This window comes from Bos indicus, chromosome 11 (genome assembly GCF_029378745.1).
Source record: "Bos indicus isolate NIAB-ARS_2022 breed Sahiwal x Tharparkar chromosome 11, NIAB-ARS_B.indTharparkar_mat_pri_1.0, whole genome shotgun sequence".
Lineage (NCBI taxonomy): Eukaryota > Metazoa > Chordata > Mammalia > Artiodactyla > Bovidae > Bos > Bos indicus.
The window spans coordinates 85833660-85848079 of NC_091770.1; the positions used below are offsets into that span (position 1 = coordinate 85833660).

General features: G+C 46.0%; 1 protein-coding gene across 3 annotated transcripts in view; it reads right to left on the minus strand.

Annotated features, from left to right (window-relative positions):
• The window catches only part of LPIN1 (lipin 1), a 130200-nt gene that overhangs the window by 88172 nt on the left and 27608 nt on the right, over positions 1–14420 (minus strand). For all 3 annotated transcript variants that reach the window (XM_070799120.1, XM_070799122.1, XM_019970683.2), the window contains exon 2: positions 8019–8075. In XM_070799120.1, coding sequence (XP_070655221.1) covers positions 8019–8075 — 57 coding nt within the window. The remainder of the gene's footprint in view (positions 1–8018; positions 8076–14420) is intronic.

Consider the following 14420-nt stretch of genomic DNA (forward strand, 5'->3'; position numbering starts at 1 on the left):
GACCCAGAGACAGCTGCGTCAGCCAGAGAGCATCTGGATGGGGAGTGGTTCTCTAACAGACAGGCACCTGCTTCTCCAACATCAGACATCTGATGGCCTGTCTGGGGCCCGGCTGCTCTGCCTTCACCATTTCTCCACACAGTCAAGGCTCCAGATGCACTGGATAATTCTCAACTCCTTGTGCTTGTCCTGTTCCCTCCCACCACAGGGCCTTTGCACATGCTGCTGCCTCTACGTGGAATCCTCTCCCCCTTCTTCACCGGGTTAACCACTGCTCGTTCTTCATCCTTAGTTCAAGCATCACTAACCTCCCCAACAATGTCAGTGCTCCCTGTTAGACATTTGGACTGCTCTGCAAATCTTTCATTTAGCATACTGATCAAATTTAAATGTTTCATTTGTGTGTGCAGTGATTGTAAAATCTCTCCCCCAGCAGACAGACTCTACAGAAGGGAAAAGACCATTTCTGTTTTAAGGATCTAGCACCATTTCTGGTACTTAATTGGTGTTCAATAAATATTTTGAAATGTATGCTTAATTATCATATGGGGTCATAATGCCCAGTTGCAAATATATGTTCATCCTAATGAAAATTTACTAGGCATGCACTGGTGTTAAAGATACCGGTGCCTTTATCATGAATGAGGCAGGAGGGAAGTCACAAAAGATACACCCATTTATGCAACTAGCCATTTCTGAGTGCTTATCCTGTGTCGGGTACAGTGGGGACATTAACAATTAAGAGACACCTCTGACCTTGAAGAGCTCATGATCAAGTTGATACATAGTACGTCCCACAAGAGAAGACAAGGACACACAATTCAGAATAGGATGCCCACCAGGTAGGAGAAGGAATTGCTAACAGGGAGGACTGGGGATACATGTTATAAAACCTAAGCATTCACTGAATAGGAAATGATCCTTCTCGGTAAGATTCTAATTAAATACATTATTGTTGGATCTGATTGTGCTAGTGCCTAGCACTGATCCATCTTGGACAAGAGTTACAGAGTGGGGCTGTCATGATTCAGGCTAAGAAACACAGTCGGCTGTAAGGTATCCGCAGAGTATTTCTAGATAGGAACACTGTGAACGTCATCAGACAAGTTCAGAACAGCTCCGGTAATGATGCTGAACAAGGAAGAAAATCCTGGGTCAGGATGGCCGGTAAAGCAGAATGAACACAGGCATTTATTTTCCCTTTACTTTCAGATGTTGTTCAGTCACTGAGTCGTGTTCTACTCTTTGTGACCCCATGGAGTGCAGCACACCAGGCTCCTCTGGCCTCCACTATCTCCCAGAGTTTGCCCATTGACTTTATAATGCTTTCTAACCATTTTATCCTCTGCCGCCCTCTTCTCCTTTTGCCTTCAATCTTTCCCAGCACCAGAGTCTTTTCCAGTGAGTTACCTTCTAACATCAGGTGGCCAAAGCGTTGGAGCTTCAGCTTCAGCAACAGACCTTCCAATGAATATTCAGGGTTGACTTCCTTTAGGATTGACTGGTTTGTACTTTCAGATACCTCATCTCTTTAGATTTCAAGGAAACTTCAGAACTTAAAATTTCACAGCCATGAAGAGAGGACCATCTTCCATGGAAAAGACGTTTAATCAAATTTGGAATGTGGAAGCAAAGGGAAGGGTTGAGTAAAGAAATAACACGGAGCAATTTATGACCTGGAATGCCTGCAAAGAGGCTGCAGCGGAGGGCAGAGCTACCTGCCCAGGAGAACCTCAAAGGAGGGGCCAGAGTCAGAACCATGTGGTCTGGGTAACAGCTCCCTGACTGTTTATTCCAGAGCGAACCCCAGCAACGGGAAATTCCAGGCAACCTTCCTACCCATCCATGTTAAAGAAAAACAGTCAACTGCTAATCACCAGATGCTTGAGGAAACTGCAATCTGAAAGAAAAAGAACGACAGACAGGGGAAATCTGACTCCAGAAGAAATAAAAAATAATTAAGGGAACAGAAGAGAAATTAATAGGAAAAAATTCCCAAATTTGAAGCTCAGCGAGATCGGGGAGGTTATTTTGTACATAAAATAGAAGAATGCTGTGAAAGAGAAAAAAACTAGAGAACAAAAAGGAATCTGTTAAGAGAAATTTTTGATTGCCAAAAATAATAATGAGAAAAATAGAAGGTTAAGTTAATGAAATCTGCCAATCTTAGACCAAAAAGTTGGGCAATAGGGGATTAGGGAGATAGGGGAGAAGAACTTCATTGGTCTCCAGTCACCACTCTTGTTTTCCATTTTCCTTTAATCTGTTGAAATATTCACCTGTTGATATTCATTAGCTTACAAGTGTGTTGTCCACCAGGACAATACAGACTCACGCTCCAAGGTCTGAGCAGAATGAATGGGACACAATCCACTGCTGAGGCTTCAGGATACAAAGGGTTAACCGATACCCAGAAGCTTCCAGATTGAAAATAATAAGTCATCCAAGAAGGAACCAATGTCAGACTGGCATAGAGGTAACATTGGTTCTTAGAGGTCAATGAAACGATGCATTCAAAATTCTGTGAAAAATTAATATCAACCTCAAATTCTCATTCCAACCAAACTATCAGACATGAAGCCAAATTAAAAAAGAGATTCAGACTCACAAGGACACAGAAACTTCTCTTCTAGCCCCCTTTTCTGGGAGATCACATGAAAATGAATTCCAGTTTGCTTACTTCTAAAGCGTAAACTAAGAAAAGAAGAAAATAAGGATCTAGGTTAAGGTAGGTGTAATGAGAGCCTCCCTAGATGACAGCTCTAGTGGAGGACGGAGAGCAAGCAGGAAGAGAGGTCTCCTAGAGTGAGAGGTGATCCAAGAGAAAAAGGGTTCCTGATGCTGGGAGGGATTGGGGGCAGGAGGAGAAGGGGCTGACAGAGGATGAGATGGCTGGATGGCATCACTTACTTGATGGATGTGAGTCTGAGTGAACTCTGGGAGTTGGTGATGGACAGGGAGGCCTGGCGTGCTGCGATTCATGGGGTCGCAAAAAGTCGGACATGACTGAGCGACTGAACTGAACTGAAATGAACACAGAGAGCTTGGAAAAATCAGGGAACATGATACAGGTACTAAATGCAAGGAATAAATGACAAGAATTAGAAACTACTGAACAAGAGAAACTTCTTATACAGGCAGCATACTACAGAGCTTGAGAACAAAGTCTTTGGAGCTAGGTGTGGGTCTGAATCCTAACCCTGCCCTTCTTCAGCTGTGTGACCTTGAGCGAGTGGCTCAACCTCTCTGTGCTCATTTTTCTCATCTCTCAATTAGAGATAATAATAAGACCAACTTATAGAACTATTGTAAGGAAGTAAATGAGTTAATATTTATAATGCTCTCCCCCCCCAAAAAAACAACTATCACTTGTTCCATATAAGGTTTGTTGAATAAATAAGAAATAAGTAAGAAAACCAAAGTTCTATATGAAAATCATGGTCATCCAAATAAATTAGTAAATAGATCCCAATTAAAACAAGTTAATGGACTTAAAGAATGTGATAGTTTCCAAGTGACAGATTGAAGTAAAAGCTTATCAGTGTGTGTATAATGGGGAGGACAGGCAGGGACTGGGAAGCATATATTTTTCCTGCTAACAAGGAAAAAGGCAAACATAACTTCCAGGAAAAACACACCCCCTGCCTAAGAAAAACTCCATATGTAAGAAAGACAGAGTCTAAACACAGAACAAACTAAACAAGGATAGGATTATACATAAATCGAAAAGTATGAAAAAGGAGAATGCATTTACATATGATGATCTGTGAGAATCAGCTAGATTCTCCTCTCTCAGTAGGTCCATAGGACAAGGTGCAAAGCAGATACAGAAGTAGTCGGTAGGAACCTGGAACTATGGCTTCAACTCTGAGCCAGCATTTCCGAGTTGATTTTCTAGAAAGTAGGTACATGAAGCACTTTGATAAAATATTTCAAAAATTAATTTAAATCTAACCAAAGTCACTTCCTCCCCATGCAAAACATGCTGTCCACCCTAAAATCCTGTCCTTTGTCAGACCTGAAGACAAGAAAGAAAAACAGTAAGCAAAAAACACAGCTCCAAGAAACTGTGCCAGGATCATCTAGAATTCTGGGAATTGTTGCTTTTGTTAGGAATGGTGCAATCAAAGCACAGGTTGGCCAAGAGGGAGGCTTCATGTGACAAATTGTACCATGTTCCCTCGTCCAAGTTAGACGGCTTACGTAGTTTGGGTGGACACTTCATTGCTCAATTCTCCCTCCAGAATTCAGGGCCTATTGCCTTGAATGAACCTCTTTGTAGGGGGAGAGGATAGATGTGCTGCTGTGTATCTGGGGTGGGGGGAGGTTTCTGCCATCCATTGCCAGATTCTTCAAACTGGGAGCAGGACCCCCCAGGGAAGCCCGCCCTCAGACATTCCTCAGGTCCGTGAAGAATTCATCACTAGCTTCTCTGTACCAAGCAGCCCACATGGAACTCCACCATGGCACGTGATACAAGTCTTGTCACTGCATCATTTCTTATGCCTCTATCTCCTCTGCCGGTCGGTGAGCCCTTCAAGCCAAAGACTAACCACAACACGCTCATCACTATACCTTGTGCCTCGCACATTTATCTATACAATAACCAGGAGACAGAGACAAGGGCAGGGACAAAGATCTTGAGCCCTACTATCTGCCCCGTCGTACTTCCCCTTCGTTTTGGGTTTTTCTCATCACTAAGCATTTTTGGCATTTATGAACCTATTGTCTAAGGATAACAACATACCAAAAAATTACCAAAAGCTGTCATAGTAGAGGTTCTGACTGAAAACCCACCTACATGACCTCGCCCACCTCCCCATGCCACACACTCCTGGGTGATTCTGTCCCCCTGCAGACTACGGTGACACTGTTCTGCTGTTGACCCACAGTTCAGTATCTCCAGTCCTGACCTTGCCTCTCGGCTCCAGACCATTCATCCGACTACCTCCTATACACCTCCATTTGGGCAGTCCTCCAAGCGCTTGAACTCAACTGAGCTAATGACCACTTGCTAAAGGGTCTCCCTGCCTCCAGCCCCACCCCATGTCTGCCCTGTAACAGGCTGCAGATCTGACTTAGTACTGTCTGCTTAAGTCTTTTCAGTGCTAACCCTTCCTCCATTACCTTTTCTTGTAGGATAAAGGCCAACTCCTTAGAACAGCAAGTGAACCCCACCCCCATCATCGGCACTGCTTTCCCCTCCTCCACTGTCATCACCCACTCTTTCAATCATATGATCCAGTTCTTACCTCCATGCCTGGCTCACTTAGGCCTCTTTCAAGACCATGCTTCTCTTGGACTCACTTTCTCTTGGAAGCATTTTTTCTGAATTGCTTCTAAACTCTTTACCCAACCCAAGCTGAGTTACAAGCCCATCTTCTCTTCTACAGGCTTCCCTGGTGGCCCAGTGATCAAGAATACACCTGCCAAGGCTGGAGACGCAGGAGACGCAGTTTCGATCCCTGGGTCAGGAAGACCCCCTGGAGGAGGAAATGGCAACCCACTCCAGTATTCTCGCCTGGAGAATCCCATGGAGAAAGGAAGACTGTTGGGCTATCGTCCATGGGTTGGCAAAGAGTGGGACATGACTGAGCAACTAAGCGAAAACATACACACACACTTCTCTTCTACTCGATGCCTGGTGGTAAACAGAGAGCACTCTGTGTTCACAATGGGATGACCTCCCAATGTACCAAAGGAAATAAAGCTCAGAGAAGTTAGGGAACTTGCTCAATATCACACGTACTCTAAAAGTGGCAACTGGCACCAAAACTCTGCTCTCCTAATTCAGTTCTCCTGCATAGACAGTTAAGATTTTCTGTAATTTCACCCTAAAAGGCAGAAACTTCACATCCCCTGTCCACAGTTTCTTGTCTTGTTAGTTCATGAGCTCTGTGAAGGTCCAGTAGAAGGCCTGACAGTAAGGCCCAACTGATGCCTTTCCTTGACCGCCTCTCTTGTAACCATGGCCATTGCCCAGCACCATGGACTGGAGGCTGGGCCTGGAAACCTGGTGGCCATGGGCTCCAGACCCCAGGTCTGGAGAATGGGATTTGGCCATGGAAAATGGCAGCCTCAGACCACCTCATGACGGCCAGCCCCCACGGCTACCCACAGGCGGAGCAGCTCACTTACCAGGACATCCTGCCCCTTCTCTCCTCCATAGAGGACGGCTCCCCTCACTCCAGGCTCAACTGCCGCTAACTGCCCACCCCACTCAGGATTCCTGGCCTCTGATTGGGCCCAGTCCCTGCCAATCCACTTGGAAATAGAACCTGTGCTTTCCCCAGCATTCCCAGGGCCAGGTCTTCCTCAGGAGCTTTCTTCATTCACTTAACTGGAGTCTCTGGATTCATGTATGAAGACGTGCTCTGGCTGGCCCGGCACTGGGCCTCCTGGGTCCTCTGCAAATCCTCCTGGTCCGCACTCTGACCAGAGTCTCTCCCAGACAGAGCTCTTTGAGAGCAAGACCAAGTGTTACTTTTATTCTATATACCAAAACTTAGCACAGGCCACAGTCGAGACAGATGACTATTGAGGCTTTATTACTTCCTCCCTGTGTGTGCATGCTGTCGCTTCAGTCGTGTCTGACTCTTTGTGACCCTATGGAGCCTGCCAGGCTTCTGCATCCATGGGATTCTCTAGGCATGAATACTGGAGTGGGTTGCCATGCCCTCTTCCAGGGGATCTTCCCAACACAAGGATCAAACCTGCATCTCTTCTGTCTCCTGCATTGGCAGGCAGGTTCATTACCACTAATGCCACCTGGGAAGCCCACTTCCTCCCTAGAGTATTCCAAAAGCCTTTTCTTGAGACCCCTCCACCTGCAATGTATTCTCTCAAGTCTCTTCTCCACAGGAGAGAACCTCAGGTTTAAAATCCACTGGGCAGAGCAAGTTGTAGGAAACTACCGGAGCTTAAAGTCTGGCCCAGGGCAACGTGCAGGTGATTTGCAGGTACTGTGAGAAAGGAGCCAGGATGTAGACGGAGCACTGCCAGTTATGCTTCAGTAAAATACGCCTTCCCCCAAGCTACAGAGGCTCAACAAGTCAGACTCGTGAGCAGAACGTGGAAGCTGGTGTGGGCATGCGGACAAGGGAGGTGCTGGCCCTCAGGCTGCTGAACAAGGGAGACCCTGAAAGAGCAGAGAACAAAGCGCTAAGAACAGTCACAGAGACAACCTGAAGGCAGGCCCAAGGCTTGGGGACCAGGCATGGGGCAGTGACCAAATGGACCAATGGGTGCAGGAAGAAGAGGCAGGATCTGCAGGAGGACTCTGAGGGGTTCAGTGGCAGCTGCAAGGGCTTTTATTAATGAGATGGACATCTGACCATCTACCAGGGGAAAACAAATAGCCTGAACTTGATATGAACCGTTTCCTGTTAGCACTAGGGAGCCACCAAATGCTTTTTAATCAGGGAGGTGATAAAATCAGATCTATGACAAGCTCTAGATCCATCTATGTTGCTGCAAATGGCATTACTTCATTCTTCTTGTACCACGTCTTCTTTATCTATTCCTCTAACAATGGACATTTAGGTGGCTTCCATGTCTTGGCTATTGTAAATAGTGCTGCAGCGAGCACTGGGGTGCATGCATCCTATTGGACCCACTCTGCTCAAAGTTAAGTGGCAGCCTGGATGGGAGGAGGCTTTGGGGAGAATGCATGGCTGAGTGACTTTGTTGTACACCTGAAACTATCACAGCATGTTAATCAGCTATACTCTAATATAAAAGAGAAAATTAAAAACAGAACAAAAATCAGATCTATGCCCAAGAGAGGATGGCTCACAAGCAGAAGAGGTTAGAAACTAGCTAAAACGTTCTGGGCTTCATCTGGGGCTCATCAAACCTTTAGAAAGGGCTACAGAGCAACTCTGAAAGCTTTGGGGGAATAGTAGTCCTGGTTTGGGGACTGCGTGTATCCATGGCAATAAGCCAGTTGGTCCAAAAGTATTTTCTCTCATCTGAAAATGTTAAAGTCTCATTAGGGCATTCATAGCATCTCCACTCACATTAATGTTTGAAGACCAGACATTTCGAATCCATCCAGGGTCTCTCATTATTGGAATCTGGAAAACAAAAACATTAGAAAATAATTCACGGTGATGTTCTGAAATTACTGGTAGCGTTTGCACAACCTCGTGAATGTACTAAGAACTACTGAACTATATGCTTTAACATGGTGAATTTTATGGTATGTGAATTATGTCTCAATAAAAAAAGAAACCAAGGACTTCCCTGGTGGTCTCATGGCTAAGACTCCATGCTCTCAATGCAGGGGGCCCAGGTTCAATCCCCAGTCAGGGAACTAGATCCCACATGCTGCAACTAAGACCTGGCACAGCCAAATATTTTTTTAAATAAAAATAAAAAAGGAAATTGAATAAGAAGAAGGATGTAGTGAGTTTTTTTTCCCGTGTGTTCAGTTAGAGGGTGGGGTTTGGTAAGAAAGGACACAACACGAGGTCGTAAATCTCTCTCTCTTTTCTTCATCATCTTCATCCTCCCAAAGCACGTGGACCTACTGGGGAAACTTCAGGAGATAAGGCAGCATGAAGAAATGACAGGATGTGGAATCTGAAGACACGTGGGCTTCCTCTACTATGTCTTGGCTATAGGGACGCACGGGGCTAGTTCTCTTAACTGTATAATGGATGTAACGATAACCTCAGAACGGACAGGTGCGTTGTGAGCATTAACGGAGTCCACTCAGGCGAAGGGGCACAGCCTCACACACAGACGAGCTGCTGAGACTGTTGGTGTGAAATTATCCAAGCAAGTAGGACCCGCACTGTCTGCTTTTCCCACAGGGACCCCAGTTAGAGCTCCCAGCCTAAGGGACATGTTGAGTTTTCATGGGCCTTAAATTATCCCTTAAGCTGTACCTGTATTCTGAATTCAATTACAGCAGTCCAGAACCAACGACCCTTGAAGGCCCTCACTCCTGTTCCCCTCACCCTGTCATCCCCCTGCCCTGTCACCCTACCTACTACTCAGCTGAGGCATTTAGCTTTTCCGGCTTGCATTGTTGACGGGCTGATCATTAATGGTGTTGCTTTTACCTCCTGGTTTATTGAGTTTCTCCCAGGGGCCAAGTACTATGCTAGGTAGTGGGAATACAAAGACGAGTAAAATATAAATCTTGCCTTTGAGTCATTCATGATCTGTGGACTGTGTTAGTCACTCAGTTGTGTCAGACTCTTTGTGACCCCAGGAACTGTAGCCCACCAGGGTTCTCTGTCATGGAATTCTCCAGGCAAGAATACTGGAGTGGATTGCCATTCCCTTCTCCAGAGGAACTTCCTAACCCAGGGATCGAACCTTGGTCTCCTGCCTTGCAGGCAGATTCTTTACCGTTTGAGCTACAGGTAAATTTATGGTAGCTACACGGAAGTCTATCATTCATGATCTAGTAGGGGTGAGTGGGCAGGAAGACATGTAGAAAAGGTTTCCATGGCAGGGGCCACCATCGAGACACAGCTGGGGTCGGGTGGGAGCACAGATTGGGGGTGGGGGAGGGAGCCAACAGTTTGCCTGTGGGATATATCAGGATGGCTCTGCACCGTCCTCAGAAGGTGACATCTGAGCTGTTTCTGAAGAGAGAGGAGGGGGAGAGTCTATCCCAAGCAAAGAAGGCGTGTTCAAGGAAACAGCACACATATATTTGGGGAACAGCCAGGAGTGCTCATGACTGGAGAACATTCCATCCTGTGCAAGAGACATGGAGGGGCCTGGGATGGTCTGTCGTCAGGAGACATGGATAGACTGGAGCTATTTTTTAAAAATTGTTATGCCCCCCTTAAACCAAATTTTTTTGCAGAAGCCTACATTTAAGTAGAAGGGGAACGCTATGGTCATTTTCAGGGAAGAGGACTGGAGTCCCCAGTCTTGGCTACAGAACCCTCGCTTCAGAGAACATGGGGTTTGTTTAGGTTTTTGGTTTTTTGGCCATACCATACAGCATGTGAGACCTTAGTTTCCTCACCAGGGATCGAACCTGTGTCCCATTGCACTGGAAGTGAGGAGTCCTAACCACTGGACCATTAGGGAAGTCCCCAGAGAACACAATTTGAGAACAATCACTGTACACAAGGGGGGATATCGAGGGGCGGGACGGTCAGACCTGTGTTTCACGTAATTGCTCTGACATGTATATGTTGGAGGCAAAGAAGCACATTTAAAGGGTTTGTGTGTGTGTGTGACTAAGCCACATGGCTTGCCGGATCTTAGGTCCCAGCCAGAGACTGAACCCACGCCCTCAGCAGTGAGGTCTTCCCAGGTGGCTCAGTGGTAAAGAATCTACCTGTTAATGCAGTACATGCAGGAGATGCAAATTCGATCCCTGGGTCAAGAAGATCCACTGGAGGAGGAAATGGCAACCTGTTTCAGTGTTGTTGCCAGGATAATCCCATGGACAGAAGAGCCTGGTGGGCTACAGTCCATGGGGTTGCAAAGAGTGAGACATGATTGAGCGATTGAGCATGCACGCACACCTCGGCAGTGAAAGCTGAGTCCTAACCACTGGACCACCAGGGAATTTCTGGGGTTTTTTTTGTTTTGTTTTTAAGATGATTCTAGCAAAAGGTGCAGGGTGTAAAGGCAGGTGGTGACGGGGTGGGGGTTGAAGAGAAAGGGGCAGCTGTGAGTCCTGCCTATGGGAGAGGCCACCAGACTTGGTGAGAGACTCAGACTGGTCAGGTGAGTGAAGAGGGAGATTCTGTGGATGATAGAATTTTCTGGGTGACCTGGGTGGCCAGGTAGATGACATTGTCATTAACTAACTGAGGGAAATTGGAAGGATAAATTTGGAGAGGACTACTTGAGTGTTCTGGAACATCTGGAATAAAAAGGACAGAGCTTCCTCTAAGAGAGAAACTGGGAAGGAGGCAGATGTGAGTTAGGGATTTGGCCCAAGTCTAGACGCTGGTTGGGAAAGTGGGGCAAGGCAATTGGTTTCTTCATCTATAAATTGCTTAATATAGTAATTGTTTCAGTCCTGGTTTCAACCGATCAATGCATTTGAAATGCTTCTTGAAATCCAGCTACCACCTCCACTTCATCTCCTATGGATTATTATAGCACATGGCAAAAACCATACCCCTTGGATTCAGATATTCTGTGCCATACAACTCAGATTCCTCAAGGGCACAAACACAATCACATGCCCACGAGTGCCAGCCGGGTACAATAGTTGCACTGATTTTACACTCATGAGGTAGGTTAGGAAGGCTGGCAGCAGTTTAAATTCACAGTGCTTGGATTTGATCCCAATTACAAAGGAAGTTTCAAGTTAGATACCAGATATATTTTTACTGCCATGAGAGCAATGATTCTGATCCCCCAAGAGTTTGGTTTGATTTCAAAGATTAAATATATATACAAGAACACCAAACATGGTGAACCCGTGTATTTCAACAATAGTTTCTCTCAAAGCTAAGAAGAAAATTATCTCACTCCACCCCCACAGCTATTTGTTGTCGTTCAAAATTCTAACACAAAATTTGAAGCCCAATCTATGGACCCTGGGCACCAAGCGGTTAGCAACCGTGGGGGAAGCCAGAAATGAACTTGGGTTTGAACCCCCATTCTCCCACAAGAACTGTGTGGCCTTTAGGGAGGAATTTAACCTTCCTAAGCCCCAATCTTCTCGTCTGTAATAAGCGAACAATAAGATAACAATAAAATAGTTCTGGAGCTGATGTAAGAAAAGAGATAACACTATATAAAACAGTAATGCACAATCCTGGATGCTGCTAATCCTGGATGATGATCATAACACGGGAGACTGGATGTCAGGAGCAGGCAAACGTCTTCTGAACAGCTGGTTTGCTTTCCCCTAATTCACACCATGAAGTGTGTGATTGCTCAGGTCCTTCCTTAGGCACTGGGGGCCAGAGCCACACTTCCACTTCCACACTTCTCCTTGTAAATGAGCCAAACTCTATCACATTCACATTTGTGTTAGCCTCATTCTTGGCTCTATCTTTTTTTTTTTTTTTTGCCTCTATTTCCTTTTCCCTTTTCTTCCTCACTAAATTTAAATGTATGTAACCACTATGGACTGACTGTTCGTGTCCACTCTCACCCTGCTTAAAATTCAAATTCAAAGCCCTAATCCCCAATAGGATGTTATGTGGAGGGAGGGCTTTGACAGGTAATAAGATCATAAGGGTGGAGCCCTTGCAACGGAATTAGTGCCCTTAAAAAGAGACAGGACAGAAATGAGCTCTCTCTGCCCTGTAAGGGTACATCAGGAAGGTTGCCATCTACAAGCCAGGGGCAGAGCTCCCACTGAACCAGACTCTGCTGGTGCCCAAACCTTGGACTTCAGCCTCCAGAACTATGAGACTTAAACTTCTGTTGTTTAAGCCACCCAGTCTGTGGTATTTTTGCAACACCAGCCTGAGCTGATCAAGACAGAAATTCTGTTATGTTTTGAACCATCTTTTGTCCTTTGATATATACAGAAATAGATATGAAAAGACAGGTAGACAGCTAGATAGATATAGAACATGGGAAAATGGTTTGGAGAATGGACATAGTAAATATAGACAGGATAATAGATAGGAGATAGACACGTTTCTGCTCTTTTCCTTTATGCTGTGTTGATTTGCTGCTCATTTGACTACATTAATCGTTATATAGTAGAGAGCACCTGAAATAGAAACCAAAGGGCAGAATTATACTAAGAGACTCCCAAGGGCTCTTTATCTCCAAAATTCTATAAGCTTAAATGCATGTGCCCACCCCCATCATGATTCCAATGCCATGACTCCTGTCTTCCGCAGCTCAGCCCCCTCTGTCAGCACAACTCAAAATAAGAGAAGAGGGTAAGGAAGGGTTTGCCCTGGTGGGAGGAGATGGGTGAAGAGGAGGACACTATAGGCGGGGCCGGAATGGGACCCAGTCAGCCCCTAACCTGGATCCCCCGGGGTTCCTTAGAAGAGTGTAGAAATGGAAAGATCTGTAGTCAAGAGATCTGGATCTAAGCCCTGGTTATAATACTTAACTAATGCTTCATCTTAAGTAGGTCACTTCATGTCTCAGAAATTCAGTTTCTTCAACTACAACACAAGATTAATAACACTTCCTCCAACTTCAAAGCTCCCGAGGGCAGGTCAGATGCCTCTGAGATTTCATGTCTCTGACCCATTCTCTGAGTTCATGGGATTATACCAGGCACACCCGGATAATCCAGGATAATCTCCCTATTTTAAGGTCAGTGATGAGTAATCTTAATTCCATCTGCAACCTTAATTCTTTTCTGCCATGTAATTAAAATATTCACAGTTTCTGGGGATCAGGACATGGACACCTTTGGGGGAGAGGTCACTATTCTGCCTCCTGATGGGTCTGCCCCCATTTCCTCTTGCCCCTCTATAGTTCATTCTCCACGCTGTAGCCAAGGGGAGCTTCTTGAAACACAATCTGGTCATTTAACCTCCATGAGTAACATCATTCAAGTCAATATATAAAATGTATCAAGTGGAAAAGAATCTGCCTGCCAATGCAGGAGACCCAGGCAAGAGACTCGGTTCAATCCCTGGGTTGAGAAGATCCCCTGAGGAAGGAAATGGCAACTCACTCCAGTATTCTTGCCCAGGAAAGAAAGAGGAGCCTGGTGGGCTACAGTCCATGGGGTTGCAAAAGAGTTGGACACGAATGAGCATATACAATTTTTAAACTCTTTCTTAACATGATGAATGAAGTTTCTACCCACCTGTCCAGTCTCACCTCCCACCCGCGCCCTTCGATCTCTGACCCACTCACACTGGGCTTTTCCACCTCTCCTATTCAATAGATTCCATCCAGCCACAGGGCCTGGGCATATGCTGTTTCCTCTGCCCAAGATACATTTCAACTGGTGAGCCGCTACGGATCCCCCAGACCGCACCGTGTGTCATCTCGGAGAAATGGTTCCTGGCCTCCTTAACAGCGGTTCCATCCTGGCTGCACTCCCTGATCACTCACCCCCTGATGGCACCCTCATCTTTCCCTTCCAGCACTTAGCACGGTTAGCAAAGTTACAACTGTTGGTGTCATTCTCCAGCTCAAGACATCCACCAGGGACAGTACCTGTGGTTCTCACCACGGCATCCCCTGAAAGGTGGTCAATGGACACATGTTGAACGCAAGAGAAGTGTCACTTTTTCAATATACAGAGGAGGACCCTGGAGCTCAGAAGGTAGAGGAACGTGGCCAAGGTCACACAGCTAGCAAGCAGGGGTTAGTGAGCTGGGATTTGACCTGAGAGCTCCAACATCACTCCATTTGCATTGCAGACAACTGATACGGGAGTGGAGCTGCTGCTGCTGCTAAATCGCTTCAGTTGTGTCTGACTCTGTGCGACCCCATAGACGGCAGCCCACCAGGCTCCCCTGTCCCCGGGATTCTCCAGGCAAGAACACTGGAGT